General features: G+C 32.7%; 1 protein-coding gene across 1 annotated transcript; it reads left to right on the top strand.

Annotated features, from left to right (window-relative positions):
- Positions 1-1352: 1352 nt before the first annotated feature.
- On the top strand, positions 1353-25415 carry LOC143232171 (thyrotropin-releasing hormone receptor-like). Its single transcript, XM_076467278.1, has 2 exons — positions 1353-2495; positions 22151-25415. Exons 1-2 carry the CDS (start codon positions 1653-1655, stop codon positions 22502-22504), a joined length of 1197 nt encoding a protein of 398 aa, XP_076323393.1. The 5' UTR covers positions 1353-1652; the 3' UTR covers positions 22505-25415.
- The last annotated feature ends 251 nt before the right edge of the window (positions 25416-25666 follow it).

The raw sequence follows: 25666 nt of genomic DNA, 5'->3' as shown, positions 1-25666 counted from the left end.
TATTTAATTCAAGCGCGTTCTTGAATAGAATAAAAAAAAGAGGCAAGTGTAAGAAATAATGTTATTTCACACTATTGTGATGATGTAGAACGTAATTGTGCATCAAATAAAACATAATCGCTGCTTTTGACCAACGCGGGAAAGAAATTTAAAGAAACATTACATTGAAGCAGTGAAGAATGTTGCCGATAGAACTTTATCTTGTATGAATTTCAGCTCATACCAATGTTTTCTCGTAGCAAATAATATTTAAGGTTGCATAAGTTTCTCATTAAATCTAGTATTAATAGTTTCTTCAGTCATGGTTTTCAGTAGATTAAAATATAAATCAGTTAACTACGCCACAAATTAAAGAGTGTCTTAAAGCCAGATTTAAAATAAAGCTAAATAGATTCAAACAATCTTCTGTTATGAACTGAAGAGTTTGAGTTGTATGACAAAAGTAAACATAATCATGTCTCTTTTGTAGCTTGACTATCAAAACCTTTGCTAATTATTTCATAAGAGACAAACTAATTAATCTGATCACAAAAGTATAAACATATTTGAAAAGTTTATATTACTAAAGATCAAATTATTAAAGTATATACGTCAACAATATATGTAAGCATAATGTCGCTTCTTAAACATTGAACTTACACTAAATATATATACATACAAAGCATATAGTTATACGTTTTCCTGTATTTCATTGTATGTCTAATTAGTCACATTTTAATTTTACTCTTTTGTCGTCAATTCATTTTTACTTGAGAGACATTTATCTCTCTCTTTATGTGTACCCGCTAGTGCAGCGGTATGTCTCCGGATTTACAACGCTAAAATCATGGGTTCGATTCTCCTTGGTGGGCTCAGCAGATAACCTGAAGTGACTTTACTCTTAAGAAACACGCAGAAACACATTCTGTTTATATAAATGTGCAGATATATATGCATTTACTCATTAATTTGTGTTCATTTAATAAAAGTTAACTCTGCACTTTGTGTATTCATAATTAAACATTTATATGTGATATTTACGCATGTAATACATATACATGAAATCAGTTCTTTTAGAAATTATTTAGCTTTAATTGCATTCAAAATCAATAGATTTTTCTCAAGCATGACACTTATATTTATGATTTACAGTCCTAAATGTCATAACTAACCTTTGAACACAAGTTAGTAAATAGCATCATTTCTCAATCCCAAGATATCCTTGTCCCCAAATAAGTCTTCTTTCTGTAAGTCGTTATCCAACCACGAGCATAGATTTCTGTAGTTGTCATGACAACATATACGTATTCGCTAAACGGTCAGCGTTAAGAACGGGCCCTTTCTATGCAAGCAGCCAAACTATACTTGTTAGTTCATACTGCAGTGATCACAGATCTCTTCAGCCACCAACAGCGACCGAATCTTTCAATAGAGAAAGAACGTACAATAGAAGTCGTAGTGAAGTAATGTTAGATATAACAGCTTAGAGAGTAAAACACAAAACGTGAAGTTTTCAGAAGATCTGATATATTGAAATATTTTCTATATGTCCTTGTACGGTATTTGGTAGATGCTAATATTTTAAGGTTAATACGTTTAACACACTAGCATTATTTAACAAATTGCTTTATGAATTGAGCAAGATAATAAAATAAGAAGTTAAAAATAAATAAATGGCTTCTACATTATCGTCTTTACTGGATACAGAGCACGAGCGTGACAACAAAAATGAATTGAATGACAAATACATACTATATTTAACAAACATTACCGCAAATACAACAAATGAGACTTATGGCGAGCTACCAGATCCTTCATTCTATTCTATGTATTATCGTATAATTGGAACCGTATTTCAAGGCTTTATCTTCATAACAGGAGCTTTAGGTAATATTATGGTGGTACTGGTCGTACTCAGAACTCGAAGTATGCATTCTCCGACCAACTGCTATCTGGTTAGTCTTTCCATTGCTGACCTCATGGTTCTGATAGCTTCGGTCCCCAACGAGATTTTATCATATTTTTTGCTTGGCGACGAATGGATCTGGGGAAGAGCAGGATGTGCAATCTTCATCTTTCTCCAGTATTTAGGAATCAACGCCTCATCCCTGTCGATCACAGCTTTTACAGTTGAAAGATATATAGCTATATGTCACCCGATGAGAGCCCAGATGGTTTGTACCGTCAGTAGAGCTAAGAAAATCATCATCGGGGTCTGGGTGTTTGCTTGTATTTATTGCTCTCCTTGGCTCTTTCTCACCAAGATTAAATCCATCTTTTACAAAGGATACAGCAATAAAGAAACGTGCACTTTTGCATTGTCAAGAAAACATTATCTGGGATATTTCTTTGCTGACCTTATTATTTTCTATATCTTACCTCTTCTCTTGTCCTGTATACTTTACAGTTTAATTGCAAGAATCCTTTTCTCTAACCAGATTCCCAAGAATCCAGAGAATGGCTTCAGTCAAGCTACGGTCTCTAAACGAACCCATAGCATGAACGCCAGAATACAGGTAAAGTGTATTATATTCTAGAAGTTAATATAACCAATTTTGAAAGGTACCTTTAGCAAAATAAGCATCATGAGCCATAAACAAGATGATTATAACTCCTTTAAAGTTGTAGTTAGAAATAAGAGTATTAAATGTCACTATATAATATTATCTTTAGCAGTGACATCACATCGATCATACATGATTACTAAAATACTTTAGAAACTATATATTAGGATATTATATTTTTGGAACCAATGACACCAATGCAATATGCAGATGTTGTTTGACAATTCTAATAAGTAATTTTAATCAAAAGAATGTCAGAACTCCAAAGTTTTAAGAAAGATGTCCATTGGCGTTTTTTATAACGTGAGTAATTAATTTCAGAGAAAGATACATTTTCAAGTCATTCATTTCTTATAAAGAAATAGGAAAAGTAGTAAAAGACGTAGATTATAAATATGCTGAACGTTTGATGGCATGAAACTAATGAAATATACACTGTTGGCCAAAATCTTAAGACCAATGAACATAAAGAAATAAAACGCATTTTGCGTTGTTACACTCAACCACTTATTTGAGTAGAGCTTTGAAAGACGAAAATAAGAAAAGGAAAATAAAAATAAAAAACATTTTTAGCATTTAATACGGAAAATGTGAACACTGTAAAATTAGTCTAAATGCTAGCCGGTCAAAAGTTTAAGACCATACTGAAACGAAGCGTTAATAGGTAAACACGTAACAAAATTTAGTCATTTGTGTTCAAGCATTAGCGTTGTCAACACCTTCCACTGACATCTCCTCTGTTACATTGGGTAACAACATGGCAAAAGCTAAACAGTTGACAGAGTTTGAACGTGGCAGAATTGTCGAGCTGCAAAAGCAAGGTCTCTCTCAGCGTGCCATCGCTGGTGAGATTGGGCGTAGTAAAACTGCTGTTCCAAATTTTTTAAAAGACTCTAAGGGATACGGAGCGAGAATTTCAAGTTGTCGGCTTAAGAAAATTTTGCCAGTGTTGAGCAGGAGGATTTGACGGGTTGTTTGGCCAGACACCAGCAGATCGTCGAACCAGATTAAGACCCTAACGGACGCAGAATGCAACTCAAGAACAATAAGACGGCATCTACTAGAGAAAGGCTTTAAAAACCGTAAACGTCTTCAAAGGCCACGTCTCCTTCCACACCACAAAACAACTCGGTTAAATCTTGTTTAGAAGCATCAAACATGGGACGTAGAAAAGTGGAAGAAGGTTTTGTTCTCTGATGGGAAAAATTTAAACTGGATGGTCCAGATGGCTTCCAACGTTAATAGCACGATAAGGATATCCCACCGGAGACACTTCCTACACGACACAGTGCAGGAGCTTCCATCATGATCTGGGGTGCTTTCTCCTTCCATGGAACAATAGAGCTTCAGGTTATAAAGGGGCGTCAAACAGCAGCTGGCTACACTGGTACGTTGAAGAGAGTGTTCTTATTGACTGAAGACCCTCGCTTGTGTGGAAATGACTGGACCTTTCAGCAGAACAACGCTTGAATTCACACTGCCCCAAGGACAAAGGACTTTTTTATGCCGAATTACGTGATTCTTTTGGATCATCCAGCGTGTTCGCTCGATCTAAACCCCATTGAAATATTAGGGGGTGGATGGCAAGAGAAGTCTATAGAAAGAAATGGACGTCAATTCCAAACAGTGCATGATCTTCATAAAGCCTTTTTCATCACTTGGAATAACATTCCATCCAGCTTTCTGCAAACGCTTATATCGACCATGCCAAAGCGAATGTTTGAAGTTATTCCCAATGACGGCCGTGCTACTCACTACTGAAACCTCTTGTTGGGTATTTCTTAGCCTGTTTAGGACTTCTTTTGGATACTGTCTTGAACTTTTGACCAGCTAGTATTTAGGCAGATTTCATAGTGTTCACATTTTCTCTATTAAATGCTAAAAACGTTTTTTTATTTTTATTTTCCCTTTTCTTATTTTGATCTTTTGAAGCTCTACTCAAATAAATGATTGAGTTTAACAACGCAAAATGCATATTTTTTCTTTATTTTTATAGGCCTTAAGATTTTGGCCAGCAGTGTATACTCAAAATATTGGCCAATCTAGCTCTTAAAGATCACACAAACACGGCAATCTAAGAGTATTTCATGAATTAAATTTTACTTTTTCAGGCAATCACACTTTCTGAAACACAAAAATTGTAGTTTTATGCGTTAGAAAATCGTGTTCAACCTGTCTTTCTTAAACATTAACGATAAAAATGTTCAATGAATATTTCATAGAATGTTACGAGTAATTTTAATAACAATATAAGTAAAGACAAGTTTAGTTGGAGAAAGTAAGTTTTATTGATATTAAAGTGCGTAAAAAATTATTGTGCTTTTGAGAACTTAAGTAACAAGTAAGTTTACTGACAGGCAAAACTCGATTTGCTATATATGTTTTAATTACACGATACAAGCTAATGGAAACGTCGAAAGGAAGTTTAACAGTTCCTCATCAGATTGTGTCCACTTATAATATGATTTGTATAATGTTAAACTTATAATGTGCTTATATTTCTCGCTTTTATATAAAGACAAAAACAATTGACACATTTTGAAAATTATAGAATTGTTAATGCAATAGAGTCATTAGTTTCATACTTACAGCATTTGAAATGCTTGAATGATTCATTGTTGAAACACAGAAATAAACATTGTTAAAGTGATTTGTTTGTTTGTTTTTGAATTTCGCTCAAAGATACACGACGGCTATCTGCGCTAGCCGTCTCTAATTTGGCAGTGTAACACTAGAGGGAAGGCAGTTAGTCATCACCACCCACCGCCATCTCTTTGGCTACTCTTTTACTAACGAAAAGTTGGATTGAACGTCACATTATAACGCCCTAACAGCTAAAAGAGCAAGCATGTTTAGTGCGACGGGGATTCAAACCCGCGACCCTAAGATTACAAGTCGAGTGCCTTAACCACCTGGCCATGCCGGGACTAGACTGATTTAAAAAGGAAGGGTTTTTCAACCGAAAAGTAATATTGGAATTTAATTACAGCTTACAGTAGATAGTTAGAAATTTTTGAATGTTGAAATACGTACAATGTTTCAATTATTAATGTGATCATTTTAAATACAATACAGAACAATTTAATTTAAATACCATTGTGAAAACTAATAATATGATAGATATGGCACGTGTTAATAATGTTAATGACAGAAAGATAAAGTATCCTGTCAAGATTCGTGTAAATTGCATTTATTACAATTAGAATAATTGAAATACACAAAATGTTAAACGATAGGTTAAAATTGGTTTACTTTAAAAATTAAGTATTCGACAAAGTATTTTAGTTATAGTAACAAAGAGAAACTAGAAAAACGTCAACAGTCGCACAGCATAGTCAGTATAAAATTATACAAGTAGCTTTCCTCAAGAAAGATTTAAGTAGTAATTAATATTAGATGGTTAGTTAGTTACCACCATTAGATTCCATCTAGGAACATAGGGCCGTAATCGCTTGCGGATTCTTCAAAAAGTATTTAAGTGAGTAGGTCTTACTTCTAACGTTCGGAGGAAAATAGGATAAAAATAAAAAACGATAAGATTCCTAGCTTACTACATTATTTTGAAAACAGAATTTCCACCTTCTACTTCCTAAGAACCATATTATTCAGTATACGATATTTTAACTTTCATACATGCTAAGATACCTTTACTTCAAGCAAAATAATCATGAAAGATTAGATGAATTTAATCAAATGACGTTTTCTAAGAAACAAATAAATGAATAAATTACACTTGACCTGGCATGGCCAGGTGGTAAAGGCTCTCGACTTGTAATCTAAAGATCACGGATTCGAATCCTCGTCACATCAAACATGCTCGCTCTTTCAGAGGTGGGAGTGTTATAATGTGATGGTCTATCCAACTACGTGTTGGTAAAAGTGTAGACCAAGAGGTGGCGGTGGATGGTGATGAATAGCTGTCTTTTTTTTCTACTCTTACACTGCTAAATTTGGGACGGCTAGTACAGATAGCCCTCGTGTAGCTTTGCACGGAATTCGAAAACCAACAAATTACACTTTTTAATTTTTTTATCGTTATCAAGAGTTTTGTTCGTCACAGGACACCACTGAAGAAATACATTATTCTGGAATAATTATATACATTATATTTTTTATCCGGGCATAAGTAACTCTTACTGTAGACTACATTAAGATGTCGTATGAAGAAAGAAAACCAGGTTATAAAATTAAATATTTGCTTATGTGTAGTATCCAAGTTTGTGAAACGTCTTGAAACAATAGTTCTTGAATGGAATAAAGTGACTATTAGCGTTACATTTTTGTCATGGTATTACCAATGTTGGATAGATTTATTTAACTGAAACTGGTCTTATTCTTATCCCTAAAGGTTTACACCTATGGTACTTCGATATACCCCATACAGTGCGATGCAAAAGTGTTTGGACAAAAGAATATTTTGATGATCTTTTTATTTTCTCGGGTTAATTTTTTCTGTGCCATTACAGAATGTAACTTTTAACAATGTGGTAATGGATCACTGATCCTTGTTGACAAATGAATGAGCCAGGGTGACAATACTTATGTTTTTTTAGATTTCTCAAGGACATTTCGTAAGGGTTCTGCTTGAATGAACACACTGACCAAATGTATGGTCTGAAGTAACTGTCATGTTATCTTAACTACACTAGGAACTTAACTACAACTAAGAAGCTAGCAAGGAGCCAGTTTATGGTACCAGTGTATGCTAGAAAAAATCAATCTAACAGCACTCCACAAATAAACCTTTATTAAAATAGTGTTTAACGCTATATTTTAAGTTTTGATGCCACGCTACAGCCCCAAAAGCGTAGAGAATTCTCAGTAGAGCAGAATGTACACATAAACGCTTTCTGTGATGCTGGTTGAAACTTCCGAAAATTGCTGCTAACTTTAAATGCTCCCCACACACTGTCAAATACAAAGCCTGTAAATTTAAAAATAGGAAAGGAAGAGGCAAAATACTTAAATTTAGTGATAGTGATGTTAAGTATCTTTGTTTATGTAGGCTGTGAGGCAAAAGGAACACCACCACTTATCTCAAGCACGAGATAAACGATCATGAATCAAATAACAAAGATCTGTCCAGGTCTACAGTAACAAAAAGGCTCTATTAGAATGGAATATTTGGTCGTGTAGCAGCTAAGAGACCTTCACTTTGATCTCTAAATATTGGTAAGAGACTGAAATTTGCCAAAACTTTCAAAAACTGCAGTGATGATGATTGGAAAAGGGTGTTATGGATGGATGAGTCCACGTTTGAGTTATTCATGTTTGTCTCAAAGCGTAGGTTGTACTTCCAGCAGAAAAAAGGTAAAAGATACCTTAATGCATAGCACCTACTGTGATGGTTTTGTGGTGGTTTCCTGCTGAGAAGACAGAAGATATTTGCAAAATAGATGGAATAATGGATCTGCGTAAGTACCATCAGATACTGATCCATTATGGCAAACTCAATAGTTTGTGTATTATTGGCAAAGGATTCTCCTACCAAGACGATAATAATTTCAAATACTCATCCAACGTATACAGAAAGTACTTAGCTAGAAAATAAGATGCTGGAGTCATTAAAATGATGCAATGGCCCCCCACAGAGTCCAAATCTCAACCCAATTGAGCAGATCTGGAATTTGATAAATCAAAAACTTATCAAATAAAAAATTACTTTATAGGAACCTATTAGGAACATTTGGAATAAAACCTCAAAGGACACATTGATTAAATATGTTTAAACAGTGCCTTAAAGATTGTCTGCAGTTATTAAAGCAAAAGAAGAGATGCACAAAGTATGAACAGTTTGCTGAACCCAAGAACTTCCACTGAGTTTCTGTTGAACTAAATATGAAGGTTAATAAACTTTTGATGTTTCATCTGTAATTTACCTTCCGCTGTTTTTTGAAAGTAGAATGAAATCTAATTTTTGACTTTACCCTAACAATTTTGCACAGTAGTGTAGCTAATAGCTTGCGTTTCGAGCCGAGATAACACTTTGAACATAGTCCGAACTTTTAGTTATGAAAGCGTTTGAAACACCAGTTCATTAGAAGATATTAAGTTAAATGTTATAACATTTAACTCTTTCACTCCCATGTTTATAGATAAAAAACCCTGCTGTGCTAATTTCTTTGAGATATAGAATAAAAAACAAAACGAACGATGTTTTAATACTTCCTTAGTTATCTGAAATCTGGAACTGATAACATTTTGGAAGTGTGAAGAGACACATCTTTTTAAAATGAGACTACAAATTTCACTGCAGTAAAAAAGTAAAAGAACACTTCAGACTTAATACATTTATCCCAGTAAATGTAACTTGTGAGACGAAGAATTAAAAGCCTGTATTTTTTCTTGTTGTATTTACATGCTAATTCCATTACTAATTATTTCAAAGGGAAGGTCAGATTTGTCATATACGTTGATTCATTTGTTTTCCTAGTTTAATTTTGCCTTTTGAAACACGTTTTGCATGAGTAAACATTTTTTACTTCGCTACTTTATAAGGAGCTATTTCTCAGAAGATATTTTTATGTTCATCTCCGTATATCATAGTGTATCTCGAGATTGTTACCCTCTTTTAACAGTAAAACTCCGATAACATTAAAATAAATACTATGTTCAGGAAGCCTCAGATGCAACTGGGCATGGTCTAGTCACTCTAGTGAATAACATGCCGAGCTGCAGATCTCAGGATCCAAGATTCGAGCCCAGATATGTTATTGAATATACGCCAGTATTGGAAACATTGTAACTGCCAATCCCGGTATTCGGTTAACAGATGTTGCTGATTGGTTGCCTCCTGTATTGTCGCAAAGCATTCAAATGAGGACAGCTTATACCAGAATCCTATAAATTTCTGGTCTGCCTTTATAGCAGATGTTTGTTTGTTTGTTTTGAATTTTCACGTAAAGCTACGCAAAGGCTAACTGCTCTAGTCGTTCCTAATTTAGCAGCTAGTTAATATCACCCATCGCCACCTCTTGTGTTACTCTTTTATTAACTAATAGTGTGATTAACCGTAACATTATAACGCTCCCACGACTAAAAGACTGAGTATGTTTAATGTGACAGGGATGTGACATGTGACCTTCAGTTTACGAGTTAAGCGCCCCAACCATCTGACCATGACGGACCCAGAAAAGATGAAAGGTAGAAAGCGTATCCTAGGCTTAGATGTCAAGACGAGGAAATTAGATCATTGTTTTGTTAATATAATACGATTTTATCTTATTCATGAAATATTTAAAATATTTTAAATATTTCGCTTTAATTATACATCTTTGCAATTTGTTCATAAAACAAATTCATGGAGTAATTATTTATTCAAATATCGTGTTAATTACGGTAAACATTTATAGCCGTTATTAGTTCAGATTAACAAGTGAGCGTAATTATCAATAATAATTGAGTCGATCTATAAATTTTGATTTTTCCCCAACTGATATTTGGTGGATAAGACACTCGACTCGTAATGCGAGGGTCGCAGATTCGAATCCTCATCACACCAAACATGCTCGCCCTTTGGGGCGTTATAATGTTAAGGTCAATCCCACTATTCGTTGGTAAACAAAAGAAGCTCAAGAATTGGCGATGGGTGGTGATGACTAGCTGCTTTCCCTTTTGTCTTACACTGCTAAATTAGGGACGGTTAGCGCAGATAGTCCTCGAGTTGCTTTGCGCGAAATTCAAAACAAACAAATATTTACTAGTAAATGTGTACTGCATTGTTTTTCAATCTTATTGACACCTATATGTTTTGCAGTTTTTATTCCATTTCGAATACTTTTTAACAGATAATGTTCGACGTTAACATTATGATAAGAAGTAGTATCCTGTAATATCTTATTAAGTAAAATGTTGCGCATAAATATAACATGTTTCTCAATGGGTTTGTTATTCTAAATTTTTACCTATCTTGTTTAAAGTCAATATAAATTTCTTAGCCATTTCTACAGAGCTTCTAAAAAAGGTTAAATACTTTTTAATATATTTATAAATATCTTCACATATGCTTTATTTATACTTACATATACATTATGAGTTAATTTGCTACTAGTTTAGTGATAAGCTTAATGCTTTACGACTTTAAAATCGGAGTTTTAACATTATGAGATAAAGCTTTTCGCTTTGATAGCAAACGAATAAATGAATTGTAAACAAACTGTTTCAGACAAAAATCACAATGGAAAGCCCTCTCTGGCTTAGCGGTAAGTCTGGAGGCTTATAATGCTATAAATAGGGGTTTCGATATCCGGGATAGATAGAGCACATATAGACTATTGCTTCGCTTTGTATTTATGAAAAAAAAAACTCACCAAATCTTTATACTGTTACATATGTTATATAATTTTTTTTAAACTAACCTTGGGCAGTAATTATGCTTCTATAAGTATTTTTTGAGAATGTGTACCGTAATAAACATTTTAGTTCAATTTTGACTGATTTTATAGTGAGCCATAAGTTAATTTATGTACATAAATTTTTCCGCAAATTAATAGTAGAACACTTGCATTAAGAAATACAAAAGAAATTTATAATTTGGGATAAAACGGTCAGAGGTCACAAAATAGAATTAAAATAATGTTTTTGTAAATACACTATCGAAATCATAAAATCTTTTTAAATTTAGCTCGGGGATATAATTACACATATATTTTGTCAAAAAATAATTCTATATTTATATACAGGAATACTTCATTGTGGTTGGAACAAAATTATTTATTGCCCATAGCATTTGAGTCTCTTTTTAAGCCATCACACAGTAACCTAAATTGATTTAGGTATATGAGTAACATACATTGCACCTAATTTGTTATTTGATATTTATACAGCGTAACAATTGTTTAATTATTATATATGTGTTTCAAAGATGTCTTTTATCCCCAAAAGTGAAATTGAAAAGAGAACCTGTGACGTTTGATGCAAAAGAAAATAAATCCTTAACACATGTTATATAATAATTAAACAGTTGGTTCGCTGTATAATATCAAGTAATGAATTAGGCGTAATCTATAACATAATTCACTTACTTAAATCAAGTTAAGTTACTGTAAAAAGAAGTAAAATGGATTCAAAACCCCATGAACTTATATACATTTCACTATTATAAGAAGCCTAACCGTATTTCTCTGATTTGCTCACCCGAGTTGTGCTAATGAGCCTTGTATAGGCGAAATCGCAGTCCATAACAGAAGGAACAGTCAATTAAAAATTTTATAAGGCCTTTACGTCACACATTCTCTTTTGTGTTTCACTTTCGGCGGAATAAAGTAAATCCTTAACACAAACACATAAAAGTTGATTTTAACTTTTTGCTAGTTCGTAGACTGTTAAAACTTCCAAAATGTGTACAGATGTAATTAAAAAATAAGAATTGATTTACATCAATTAAAATTCATTATCTTTTCTTTAATATAATTCTTTTTTTTTCTTGAAACATGATTTGCTTAAGAATATATAAAATGAAATAAGTTTTACTGTATGACATCTAAGTGTACCTCAATCACTGTTGGCATTAGAGACAAGAGAATTCATGATCAAGTTGAACTCATTAAAAGATTCTACAATGATGTTGCTTAAGGACTTTAGTTTGTCAGAAACTAATTAGGATTTGTCGCTGTCACAATCAACGCAAGTTCAATTTTCATAGTACTTATATATGGTTCTTTGCAATTGTTCAAGGCCAGAAACCATTAAACGAAGACAAAATAATCTGCACTCATTTGCCTCCTAATCAATTTCATTAATCAGTTTCCTTGGCTGGTGAATCTACTTATTGCTTCCCAGAATAAGAAAGTTTTATTTATTTTTCTTAGCTGGAGACATTCTTTTCAGGTCCCATTTTTGATTATCATTTGCAAAAGATCCATCGCCGAACACTAAAAAAAATGACTATTAAAATCTTATGTAAAGAATTATTTTGAGAACTTCACTCAACACATCGTTTTATTTGGCTTAATGGCTTTAGTAAACATAAGGATGGCTTCTATTTCAAAAATTGTTACTCTTACTGGTATTGCTATTGGAATATGATAAACTTAGAAAGCTATTTATAACGAGTTACGTAGCAAACTTAAACCCACCAAAGCATAAAAGTGTTTAAAAGCTTGGAATTGAAAAATCTATGCTTCAGGTTTGTCTTTTAAAACTCTTACTTAAACAAAACTTTGTTGTTATTTCTACGTTGTACAGTGATTAATTATCAGTTTTATAAGATTGATATTTTCTTATAACGTGACAAAGTGAGTAATGTAATATTTAAACAGTTTGGTTCATTGGACTCATAGGCGGATGGTTGTTTTTAATTAAATGTTTATTTCGATAAGTTAAGACACATTACATTGTGGATTATTTGAGGATCGCGGGTTCGAATCCCCGTCACACCAAACATGATCGCCCTTTAAGCCGTAGGGGCGTTATAATGTGACGGTAAATCCCACTATTCGTTGGTAAAAGAGTAGACCAAAAGTTGGCGGTGGATGGTGATGTCTAGCTGCTTTCCCTCTAGTTTTACACTGCTAAATTAGGGACGGCTAGTAGAGATAGCCTTCGTGTAGCTTTGCGCAAAATTCTAAACAAACGAATCATTGTGGACTCATTATGGCTTGAAATATTTTTGCTATTATAGTAGATAAACTCAGCTTCATTTTGGTGTCTTAATTAGAGGCAAAAGGCTGATACTGGCATTATGCTAAATGACCTTCTAGTAGTTCATGAGAGTGGTACAGCGGTAAGTTTATGGATTTACAACGCTAAAGTCAGGGGCTCGATTCCACTCACTGGGCTCAGCAGATAGCCCGATGTGGCTTTGCTATACGAAAAAACACCAACGCACATTTTAATGTCTTCTTACAAACAGTGGATCGATATTGCATAATTAATTTCGTAGTAATTCATGAAAGTGATTCTATTTAGATGCCTTTACTAGAATCAGGGAACCATATTACAATAATTAACATCCTGTTAGTTCATTATAATAATTCTTTTTTGATGTCTTACCTAAAATCAGGGGATTTATACCACAGTAATGAAGTTACTAGTAGTTGATAATGGTAAGAAGGTAAATAATTATCACGCCTTTCTTGTTTACGTACTAAGCCAAAAAAAAGGCACCTAGTAACTGAATTTGAAAATTTCTATTCTCATCAATATTATTTTATTTTCTTAAAATGATTTCCCTGTGAAAATATTAGTGTTTTGAAATTCTTGTCTATTAAAAATTGGTTTTTTGTTGAAAACTATGTAAAGTTAATGTCTGTTAAAATATGAATGTGTTCTGAGTTATGTCAGGTAATAATGAAACTTCGGAAATCAATTGCTTGTCTACGAAGTTGATTTTGATTTTCATTCTTTTTCAGTATTTCGTATAACGTTTTTCAAGATAAGATTTATCTAGTACAAAAATAAAACACATACTAATATAAGGATTTAAGTGAAGTTTATCTACCGTGATAACAATAAATATATTGAATGGGCTAAGTGTCTACAAATCGTCCCCCGCTAGTACAGCGGTATGTCTCCGGATTTACAACGCTAAAATCAGGGGTTCGATTCCCCTCGGTGGACTGAGCAAATAACCTTTGTGGCTTTGCTAAAAGAAAAACACACATTTCTAAAAATTAAACGATATTGATAATGTTTTTGTAACTTCATACAATTTACATTCATGTTTATATTGTGATACTTCTTTATAGTTGAATGTCATGTATTTTCTCATCTTAAGTAGAACAACAACAACAACAAACAGTGTAAAAGAGGTTCTAAAAGGAAATGCTATTTATAAAATAGAATTATAGGTTGTTGCCTTTAGATAAATAACTTCATTTATATGCTTTTCAAACGAAATTGGTAAAAAATATTTTAGAGTATGTTTATAAGTTGGTTTGTTGAAATATATAATCTTATTTATTTAGTTCTGTTCTTGACTGAAAGTTCATTGTTCGTGAAAGTTAAATTCAATGAAGACGAATGTTTCTATGAGATGTAATAAAGCGTTCACGGTTGTTGTTTGAAGTACTTGTCCCAGAAGAAGAACAAAATATAGCCATTTCCCTTTAATAACGTGTTTTTTTGAAACCGGTCATTTTATTAAATTTATAGAAAATGTTGACATCAGTAATGTTTGGATCCCCTTTAAGAAATGAAGAAGTTAATCTTTTAAATTTGACTAAGAAACACTACTTTATGTAATTGTTTACGCATTAAACCTATCATCAGAACTGAAAATAACATTGCCCGGCATGGCCAAGTGGTTAAGGCACTCAACCCCCTAATCTGAGGGTCGAAGGTTCAAATCACTATCACACCAAACATGCTCAACTTTTAGCCGTAAGGACGTTATAATGTGACGACAAACCCCACTATTCGTTCGTAAAAGAGTAGCTTAAGAGCTGGTGGTGGGTGGTGATGACTGGCTGCCTTTCCTTTAGCCTAACACTGCAAAATTATGGACGGCTACAGTAGATATCCCTCGAGAAGTTTTGCGCGAAAATCAAACCAAACATTTAACATGATGATTTTAACAAAGAAAGTTACTGTTGTCAGGAAGTTTATGATAAGTTTTTGGACAATTCTTTTAATATTAAGCTTCATTCTAAAACAGCTAGATACTCACTTAATCCAAAAATAGTTATCTTCTTCATGTTGCTCGAAAACACAAAACGAACTATTTATGCAGTGCTTATAAAGGCAGCGCATAATATATATGTATGTGTGTAATGGTCAAAATTATTGCTAGAATTAAACGCAACTTTCAAAATTTATTTTAGATTTTCTCAAATATTTTTTTATATTTACATTTCGTTGGATCTGTGCTTTATTTGGCTTCCCCTCGAGAGGCCTCCCGCTAGTCTTCGGATTTACAACGCTAAAATCAGGGGTTCGATCCACCTCGGTGGACTCAGCAGATAGCCCGATGTGGCTGTGCTATAAGAAAAAAAAACACACACCCCTCGATAGGACATCGCTAAGCCTAAGGACTTACAATGTTAAAATATGGGTGGACACAGCAGATAACCCAATGTGGTTTTGCGTTAAAATAAACGAACACTTTATCTGACAGTTATTACGATATGCAAAAAATGCTGACGTGTAATATGAGGAATATATTCGTTTAACAAGGGAAGATATTCAATATGAACTAAACACCTAAAATATACCATCGTAAACGTTACAGAAAGCTATCTATCTTTCGATATGAATGTCTTTTCTTGAAAAAAGGTTAGTTTAAACTCTGTTACAAAGATGTTACTGATTACATTATTACTATAATGACTAATAAAACAAGAAAAAAATATAATTTTAGGAAAGTTTCAAAACTCTTGACAATTTCATTTGTATTGTCTTTTCATTTTCACTAACAAAATGGTAGTTAAATTTGATTAGTTTAATACGCTTCTTTCTTTGCAATATTTCTTTTTTAAAGTTTAATTTATCTGATTTTAAGTACAAAACTACACAATGAATTCTTTGTGCTGGGTCTACAGAGGGTATCAAACCATATTTTTTAGTGTTTTAAGCCCCAACACTTAACCACTTAATTACTGTGTTATCCTTTGTTAAGTATTAAGTAAAATAGTTAACAAATCAAAACAGTTTTGGTTTCAATAGAAACGAAAAATGTATGTATTATTATTACCTGTGAAATGGAGTTGAAAATACGTGTAATAAGTAAATACAGAGAAATTTTATGATCAACTTGTTGCTACTTACTGCATAAAATAACTGGTATTACTGGATATAACTTATAATATACAGTATATCGGATCTGATGAGTTTTTGGTGTATTACCTTCAGAATTGTTTCAGATGTCCTTTTATTTCTGATTGGATTCATTATCTCCAGTGAGGGTAAGGAAAGAGATGCGTTCGTTTCTAGTTAAATTAACCACGTAAGGTGGATTATAGATTATCACTTCATTCATACAAGTTTACTTCTTCAGATGTCCCCTGTTTTTATTTTGAAATTATTCCATCCTCTACGTCTTGGGCTTTCTTTTACAGCTTTAATTTCCCGTGTACACGTTTCTTCCTATAATCAGTTGAGTATTACGTTTTACCGAATCTTCGACAAAACCATTTCTCTTGGCATTTCCCACTGAAACGATCGCAGTGCTACAATAGATCTCATAGAACTTTTATTCCTTTTAAAGCTAACTTGATTTAGTCAAAATGTATTTGCAGCGGAATTCAAAGTATTAGTGTGGGTAAGGTAGTTCAGGTCGTATTTAAAGACAGCTCATTCAATAGAAACGATTCCATCAGTACTATCATTACTGTAATTCTTTTTGCAAAGTTAACAGTAATTCTTAGAAAAAAAAACAGCTTTTTTTAAAAAAAATTAAGTTTATGCGGAATATAAGTTTTTGTAGCTGGGTTTTACTCTAGTTATAGATTAAAATAAATAAATCAATAAGACACAGCATATATATATTATATAGTAATGTGGTTCTAATGTTTCAAATTATGTGTTAGGCAAATATTAGTCATAAAGTTATTTAGTTTGAAATTTACAAAAAAAAAAGAAATGTTTCTACAGACCTACTTATGCACTTTCTTTTTAAATCAGTTATCGAACATTTATTTGTTACGAACAAAATTTGGTTTTACGAATGATTAAAGTTGAGTTTGTGAAAGATATGAAACATGTTACATTTCGACTTTTCCGAAATGAGATAAAAATAAGAATCTCATCTAACGATAATCAATCAATCTCAGAAGTAAAAATAAAATAGTTAAGTGTCAAAACTTTAATATCTTTCGAGATTTACTTCTAGTTAGAATAAAAAAAATAGGAAGAAATAATTGTTTTGAACATATTAGACAACAGACCAGTAAATCTCTCGACTTAAATCATGTAGACTTTGGGTCCTTCGTACTTTATCTTTTGTCCCCCGCTGGTACAGCGACAAGTCTATGGATTTACAATGCTAAAATCAGGGGTTCGTATATGGCCCCAGTGGCACAGTGGTATGTCTCCGGACTTCTACCTCTAGAAACCTGGTTTCGATACCTATGGTTGGGAAAGCACAGACAGACATTTCTGTAGCCTTGTGCTTAACTTCAAACAACAAGAGTATATGAAACTGTTTTCAGTTTTTACACGTTTTGCCTTAATCACTAGTCGCTTCTATTAACTCCTACTGGCTCAGCTGTAATTTTGATGTTTAATAACACTAACTATATAATTTGATATCCGTTATAGGCACATCACCAATAGCCTACTGTGTAGTTTTGTGTTTAACTACAATTAGCCAGACGTTCTTATCACAGAAACTCCAGTAGGTCAAAAGAGATCACTCGTTGTTATTTTGCCAAACAAAATTACTGAACATAATTACATATAACTTTTTTAAATATTCATTCACCTGGTAATTGCTACAATGGTATAGTGTTTACACATATACACGAGTGCATGTTATAGGGGTGTTTTCGATACCCTTTGATTACACGAGGGCTATCAGGTGGTTGCGCGTAATCTGAGGGTCTGTCCCATTAAATATTTACCAGTGTAACTGTCCCTTATTTACCAGTGTAAGACTACAGGAAAGGTAGCTAGTTATCACCGCCAACTCTTAAGGTACCCTTTTACCAACGAGTAGTCGGACTGACAGTCACGTTATAACGCTCCCACGGCAGAAAGGGTGAACATTTTTGCTGTGACGGGAATTCGGACCAGCGACCCTGAAATTACAAGTCAAGCGCCTTAACCTCCTGGCCATGCCGGGCCGGTCACACAAGAGAAGTGGTAAGTTTATACACTTACAATTCCAAAATCCAAGTTTCGAACCTCAGTGGTGGACACAGCTGATAGCCCAATGTGACTTTGACATACAACAAACAAACAACACATAACCATTTAGCAACACTGATGTTAGTCCTACAAAATATATTTGACACACAAATAGCGAAACGTTATACATTAATTCGAAAACTATATGAACGACGTTAGTTTTTTATTTCAAGAATAACGTAGATATTCAATTCAGTAACCAGTGAAAGTAATAAAAAACAGTCTTTTTTTGAAAAATTCATGACATAATAGAATTTAAAAAATGCAAATAAATGGTTTATGTATACAAAAGCAACAATGTATATTTGTGAGCTCTTGCAGATGGAAACAAATATTACAAATATATTTTTATTTTTATCTAGCACAAACACAATGTAATCAAATAAAATCTCTTTATTTTTACTTAGTATTTAACGAAAGAGATAATTATATAAAAAGTGTAATACAAGCTCAATATTTACATTGTTTATTTACATCTAATTTTAGTTTAGACACGTAAGTTTTTAAAGAAGCAAAAAAAGAATGAATACTTAGTTATTTATATTTTATTTTGAAAGTTGTGTAGCAGTGAAAACTTTTTTGTACATAGCTCGCGATATCACTATTATCTATAAGAGGATGTATTTCTCTTTTATTGTTCCTAATGTGACATCTATAACAGACAGGACGAACGTACTCTTTAATGAGCATGTTCGGAATGACCATGAGCCAGAGAATTCGTTCATAATACGAGGCCTATTTTTAAAATGCTCTCCGCACTTTGATACTGCGATGGGTATCGCCCTATAAGGGTGATGGGCAGTCAAACCTCAGTGGTTAATCTGTCAGACAAAGACAGCTCGAGAGTTGACGGCGTGTGCTATCGATAAAGTTCCTTCCCTCTAATGTATTAGATCAAAAATAGAGACGAGTATAGGCAGATAATTCTTTGTATAATTCCGCAAAAATTGTTTTAAAAAATCAAACAAATTATAATGGACAAATTACGTGAAACTTTGAAAACAATATTAGTGTCTGATATTATTACACGGATGTTATGCCAAATAAAAGCAATGAAAGTAAATTCGACATCAAAAGCAATATTCTCACAAATATATATGGTGTAGTAAACATTTTAACATAATATGTAAGAAGAGGAATATATGGACGGGATAAACTATTCTGTGAAAGAGAAAGACGGAAGTTCAAATTCAAATCAAATATCAACAGATACATAAAGTGTAGTTTTATTAGCTTACTTTTAAAGGCAAAGCTGCATGGTGGGCCCTCTACTCTTTACTCACCACAGGGATCGAACCTCAAAATTGGAGCAATACACGCCTTCATGATCACCGCTAATCCATGAAGGGTGGCATGAGTTTTGACAAAATAACATAACATGCACTTTTCTTAGAACAAGAGCTGTAGTACTATAAAGTATATAACACGCCACGGACTTTAACGGGTTAAAGTAAATCACAGTCTCATTACAGTAAAACATGTATTCTTTGTTACGGGTTTTAATTGGTTTACAGTAAAGCATATATCAACAGTTTCAGCTAAGTAAATGTGAAAATGAATCGTTAAATATACTATTTAAAAGCATGGAGCGTCTATAATATTTTGCACCATTTGTATTTCTAATACCTACTAAAGTACATAAATAACGAACAGTTACAATATTATTTATTTAATGTTTTCTATCTTTCTTTTTTTTGACGAAAATGTATATAATCATTGCGACTACTTAATTAGAATACCCCATATGCTTGCACATGCAAAAGAACCTGATAACATGTGACCGCTTAAGCCGTAAAATATATAATATTGTGGTTACTCTGTAAGACTGTTAGTATAGAACAAGGCTGTCTTTGGCTTTAACAATTACAAGAGAACAAAGTTGTTTGGTTTTAACAATTAGTAGAAAACAAAGCTGTCTTTGGCTTTAACAATTACAAGAAAACAAAGCTGTCTGGTTTTAACAATTAGTAGAGAAGAAGGCTGTCATTACTACAAGTCCGCAGAGATTTTATCAAAGTTGATAGGTAAGTTGCGTATACGTTGTGATAAATTTTCAAGAATAATCTCTAGGAGATTTGTTTAGTTATATTTTATAGTGTTACAATATTATGTTTCAAATATTAACATTAAACTTGCATTTCTAACCCTTGGAAGGAAATAATTAATATTTTAAATATGAACCACATGTTCAGACCAAACGAGAACAGCTTAATATGATTAACCTGCAAAGAAATGGCATTCCCTCTAGGAGGAAGGCATTACTGTTTTTATCTTCTTGTGCCAATTAAGCCCGAATTCATCACCAGAATCTGTGTGCCTCTTGGCGTGGGAGCGTTTTCATTAGTTTGGTAATACGATTACCATCAGAAACATCAAACACGCCATCTAGAATCTGTATAAATAGTACCTACTACCCTCTGTAAGGTGTTATGTACTATAGCCTTTGATGTGACACCTGTATGAACGTAAACTCAAAGATACATTTTCAGAATGTAAATGATACCGGTACTAATGAACTTTTCATGGTATGGATATATATTTTACTACATATTACAATACGTTGATTACTCATTTTATTCAACGTTTCCTATGATAGCACAACAGAGAATCACATCAAATGATTTATCCTGTTGATAGAGATGTTACTGATTTTTCACACCTCAACATTTCTTGTTTTTGCTTTAAAAAATAGAGGTATTTGATTAACAATTTTTATTGCGGCTTTTTTGATAAAAGATAAACCAATTTTTTACATATCAAGAAAATAAAAATATTAATTTATCCATTTAAAGTTACATATTTGCTCTGGAAAAGTTTATACACTATAGTAACAAACACAAAATTCCACTCCTATATAAACTTTTTAATTTAACAAGGATTTCCTCGTACGCTACATATTTGTTTCAATTCTTTAGAATAACTTGACAGATAAATTAAAACTTTCTAAACTAACGTACGTTAGATCTTGTAGTTTTGGATCCCATGATGTTGAGCTAATTTAACTGAGATTTTCAGAAGATAACTATTAATATTTATTGAAAAGACTGGAATCTTACGATAAAGTTTTTGTTGAATAATTGTGCATTATATTTGATACAATAACTGAAAGATCATATTATTGTTCGTTTTAGTGTTATATGACGTTGGAAAATAAAAACAAACAAACATTTTGCTACCAAATAAGGTGTGTGTGTGTTTTCTTATAGCAAAGACACATCAGGTTATCTGCGGAGTCCACCGAGGGAAATCGAAGTCCTGATTTTAACATTGTAAATCCGTAGACTTACCGCTGTACAAGCGGGAGACTGATCAACAAGTAAATAGACATATCTGTAAAGGATGAGGACAGTGAATTATAGCTTTATTCGAATAAAATACGTATATATCTTTGGCATTTGGATATCTATATATGCCCTATGAGATACAAAGATAGAGTACGAGTCGCTTAGGCTTTAGAAAAATCATATAACTAGAATTAAAACATGGTGATAATTCAAATTAACACTGATAAATTATTAGGCACTGATACGAAACTAATATGGTGTTCTTTTACAAGTTTATTGACGATGTTAACATGTTAGAGTACTTGCTTTGAAAATTAATTTAAAGCGTCGCATAATTTACAATAAAACATTAACAAGAGAATTGCGACGCACAATTAAGACATTTTATGCACAAGATTAAAGCTACAGACTAAACGTATTTTTGTTGTTCAAAATAACTGAATTTTAAGTAGCTTTAAATATTTAGGAAAAATAAGAAACAAGTTTATTATTGAAATATGTATTTAAATTTTACTAATAAATGTATTTTTTCTTTAACAGGTTGTTAAAATGCTTGCTGTAATTGTTGCAGTCTTTGCCACTCTGTGGTTGCCATACAGAGTCCTGGTGGTCTACAACTCACTTGCCAAGCAGCGTTATATGGAACCATGGTTCTTGATGTTCTGTAAAACAATGATTTTCATCAACAGTGCTATTAATCCCATCCTGTACAACGCTATGTCTGTCAAGTTCCGGCGGGCCTTTGCAAGAATGCTCTCTTGTAACCAGAGAGACCAAGGATTTCGAGGTCCATATGGTAGTGTTGCTGGATCTGTTCGATTTAATCCAAGTATCCTGACGACTACTATGAGCAGAACAGAATCCTACAGGATGGATCAGTTGCAACATCTTTAACTGTCTGAAAAATGCAAGTTGTGGAGGTGGTACCGTTCTGAAACGTTTCTTGACTAAAAAAACAAAAATCAAATTTTTAAGGTTTTTTATTTCATTTTAGTTCTGTACTAAATTACTAAATTACAGTATGAGGTTTTAGTAAAAAGAAAATTACGATTTCAGATTATTTGTGATCTTTCTTAGTATTTAACGTACACCATATGAGATTAAGGTAAGGGGGCATGCCAAAAAATATACGTTGTAATATTTGTAATTTAATAGAAATTCAAAAAACAAGATTATGTTCTCACTATTGACATATAATGTGCAATGTGTTTTTAAAATGTCTTTTCCTTCTCAGAGTAACATGATACATTACAATATTGTTACCAATTAATTTCGCAGTATTTATAGAAAAATACTTTACTGCATGTAATAGTTCGTTTTTCCAGTTTTTAGTAGAAGAAAATATAATAGAAAATCTACTCATTAGACAACTTGTTTCATTACCTTCTTGCATTAAATTTGTTTTGAAATATATTATTTTTGTCGAAGACAAAGAGAAATGAAGCAAAAGTCATTAAGAGCTTAATTAACTATTCTCTCCATCTCTTTATTGTAATTTTTTAAAGTTAGTTTTATAAATATCACTATTGTTCACAAGAATTTAATCGATTATTTGCGTGCGCACACAAACATCTGTATTCACACATTGACACATATTATATAGGATATTAACTACACATGCGTGATCCGAGTACCGCAACATTAAGCTCATCAAAACGAATAGCACGTTGAACTACCATTTGGTTAGCCCATCAGTGGCACAGTGGTATGTCTGCGGACTCCCGCCGCTAAAAACCGAGTTTCGATACCCGTGGTAGGCAGAACAGAGATAGCTCATTGTGTCGCTTTGGGCGTAATTTTTAATAAACAAACAAAATATATGGGTTAAAATCCAAGTCTCTTTTTAACCTTACACCTTACCATATCAAGTTGAACTTCCTTAGTTTTTAAGCAGAAGTCAACAGGACATTCTGGCTATTACTATTTTTGTTTATAAACAGTATTTGACTCGCATCCTTTAACAAGTCTTGTCCAATGAACAAAGTTGGTAGACAAAAAAGTACTACCATTGATAATTTTATTAACTAGAATGATTCCAGGCTTAAATTGTGAGACTTAAGAATCATTATTATTATGACTCCCTTAAAGCATGCCCCTGAATTCCCTAATAATTCTATACAGTTCTACTTGGTTCTTTAATTTTTGTTTTTCATCTTTATTTTCGCTTATTCAGCGCAATTGGTTTTAAAAGGATCTCATTTATAGCATGCGATTCGAACTGAATAGATGTTCTGTCTTACAGAATTTAAATAAATTGTTAAATAAACGTTTCAACAGTACCAATGTTTTCTTGACTCTAAAATAATAGTACAATAATCAATTTGCAGTCTAAAAAACGTATTCACAAAGGAAATTATAGTCTCTGTTTTTAAAAAGAGAAAGGATAACTTACTGACTTTAAAATAGCAATTACTAGTTCTAGAAAAGATACTTTTGTGGTATTTGTCCTTTTATGAAGCCGTTAACTGAATTATAATGACACCTTGATAAAATATTTAAATGATTGATAGTTGTGTATTAAAATTTTAGCTGTACGTGCTGTGAACAATAAACAGATCTTGTAAACCATGATGTATTCAGTGATTTACGTTTTCACGTATTATTTGTCATTAATGTTTTTTCAAGCTTCGTTTAGTAAGACAACTATTCGGCATGCATATAAGTCGATTTCACAGCAGAATTTGTAAAATATACAATTAGATGTTATGTATTTCCCTCATGATCTGCGTAATTATTGATCCTCTAAATTAATTTAAGGATCAAAATGGTACAACTACTGTGGGTGCGCCATGATTTGATGGGCGGAACTCATTTTTAACGTGTTCTAACCAAATTTGTGCCTCCCCTGATACTGATCATATTGTAATAGGTCACGTATATTCACATGCACTAACGAAAGTTACAAAACATTCAGTTCAATAAAGTTTACTTTATACGTCTCTGACCCTTTGCAACACTTACATTCTTTGGTGATCAGAAATATTTGACAACAGATGTATTTGCACCAGTTAAGGTTGAAACAATGTGTATTTTCGCAGTACATAATATTTTCAAGAGTGTTTCATGTTTTCCTATCCTCGACTCTTCATCCCCAGTGTGTTCGGATTCCCATTGTTATACTAACTGGAATTTACACCCAGTGTTCAAAGGGATATTTTTGGAGGAAGGAATATTTAATTGTTGTTTACCACAATACAATCTACAGTGTGGTTAAAAAAAATCGTCTTTGCATATAGCGACACCTGTTGGATATTTTCTAGAGACGATAATAAATTTCTCGTTATGGTATTTCTATTAATAAAGAGGATGTCGTTCTCTTTTCTTATAGGTATGGGACATATCATGACATAAAATCGCAAAGCAGTGCGTTGTCTTTCGACTGTAAGGTAAAAAAGTATTATATTTCCTATCAATTTGTAAAAGGCACAAAACGTAGTTATGAGTTTAAATAAATAAATCATCCATTTCAAATATTTTGCTCAATGACTGTTATTGATTTGCGTTGAGAAGATTTTCTGTTAACGTTATCAAATAGTCATGGCCTATTCTCTAATATTTCTAATGTGAGCTTGATATTTATTAACTTTAAGAACTTTTAAGTGTTACTAACTAAACATTTCTAGGGAGTTTTGGGCAAGTGTGAGATGTATTTGATGTGTATAAGTTTCTTGTTGTTTTAGGACAATAACATTGCATTTTTGATAAACAGTATTGATTTGTACGTAGTACAATGTGGTAAACGCGTGAGAGTGCCTTGTTTGCTAAACGTTCTGGTTGCATTGTTGAGTAAAAATATTGTAACTGTATGTATATACAGAAGTGGAATCTTCTCTTTCATGTTTTCTGCATATGTTATAAATAAATAATAATAACATAAAATATAAATCGGTTCGACCTATTTAATTTAGTCAAATACAATTACATGAAGTTAATTCACTCATACGAAATACATTTGATTAGCAAGAGTTTACAGACTTCAAGTACGTTATATTAAAACGATTTTGGAGTCTCATCACGTAGTTGCAGTCTATGTCGCCACAAACGGTCATGATCTAT

This window comes from Tachypleus tridentatus, chromosome 11, assembly GCF_004210375.1.
Source record: "Tachypleus tridentatus isolate NWPU-2018 chromosome 11, ASM421037v1, whole genome shotgun sequence".
NCBI classification, from domain to species: domain Eukaryota; kingdom Metazoa; phylum Arthropoda; class Merostomata; order Xiphosura; family Limulidae; genus Tachypleus; species Tachypleus tridentatus.
The sequence above is the reverse complement of the archived record's forward strand: the minus strand, read 5'-3'. Positions and strand labels throughout refer to the sequence as shown.

Bases quoted from the DNA above. Each gene is read 5' to 3' on its own strand.
- LOC143232171 (XM_076467278.1), top strand. From the start codon at position 1,653: ATGGCTTCTACATTATCGTCTTTACTGGATACAGAGCACGAGCGTGAC. The intron at 2,496-22,150 runs GTAAAGTGTATT...TTTCTTTAACAG, and splicing joins GCATGAACGCCAGAATACAG to GTTGTTAAAATGCTTGCTGT.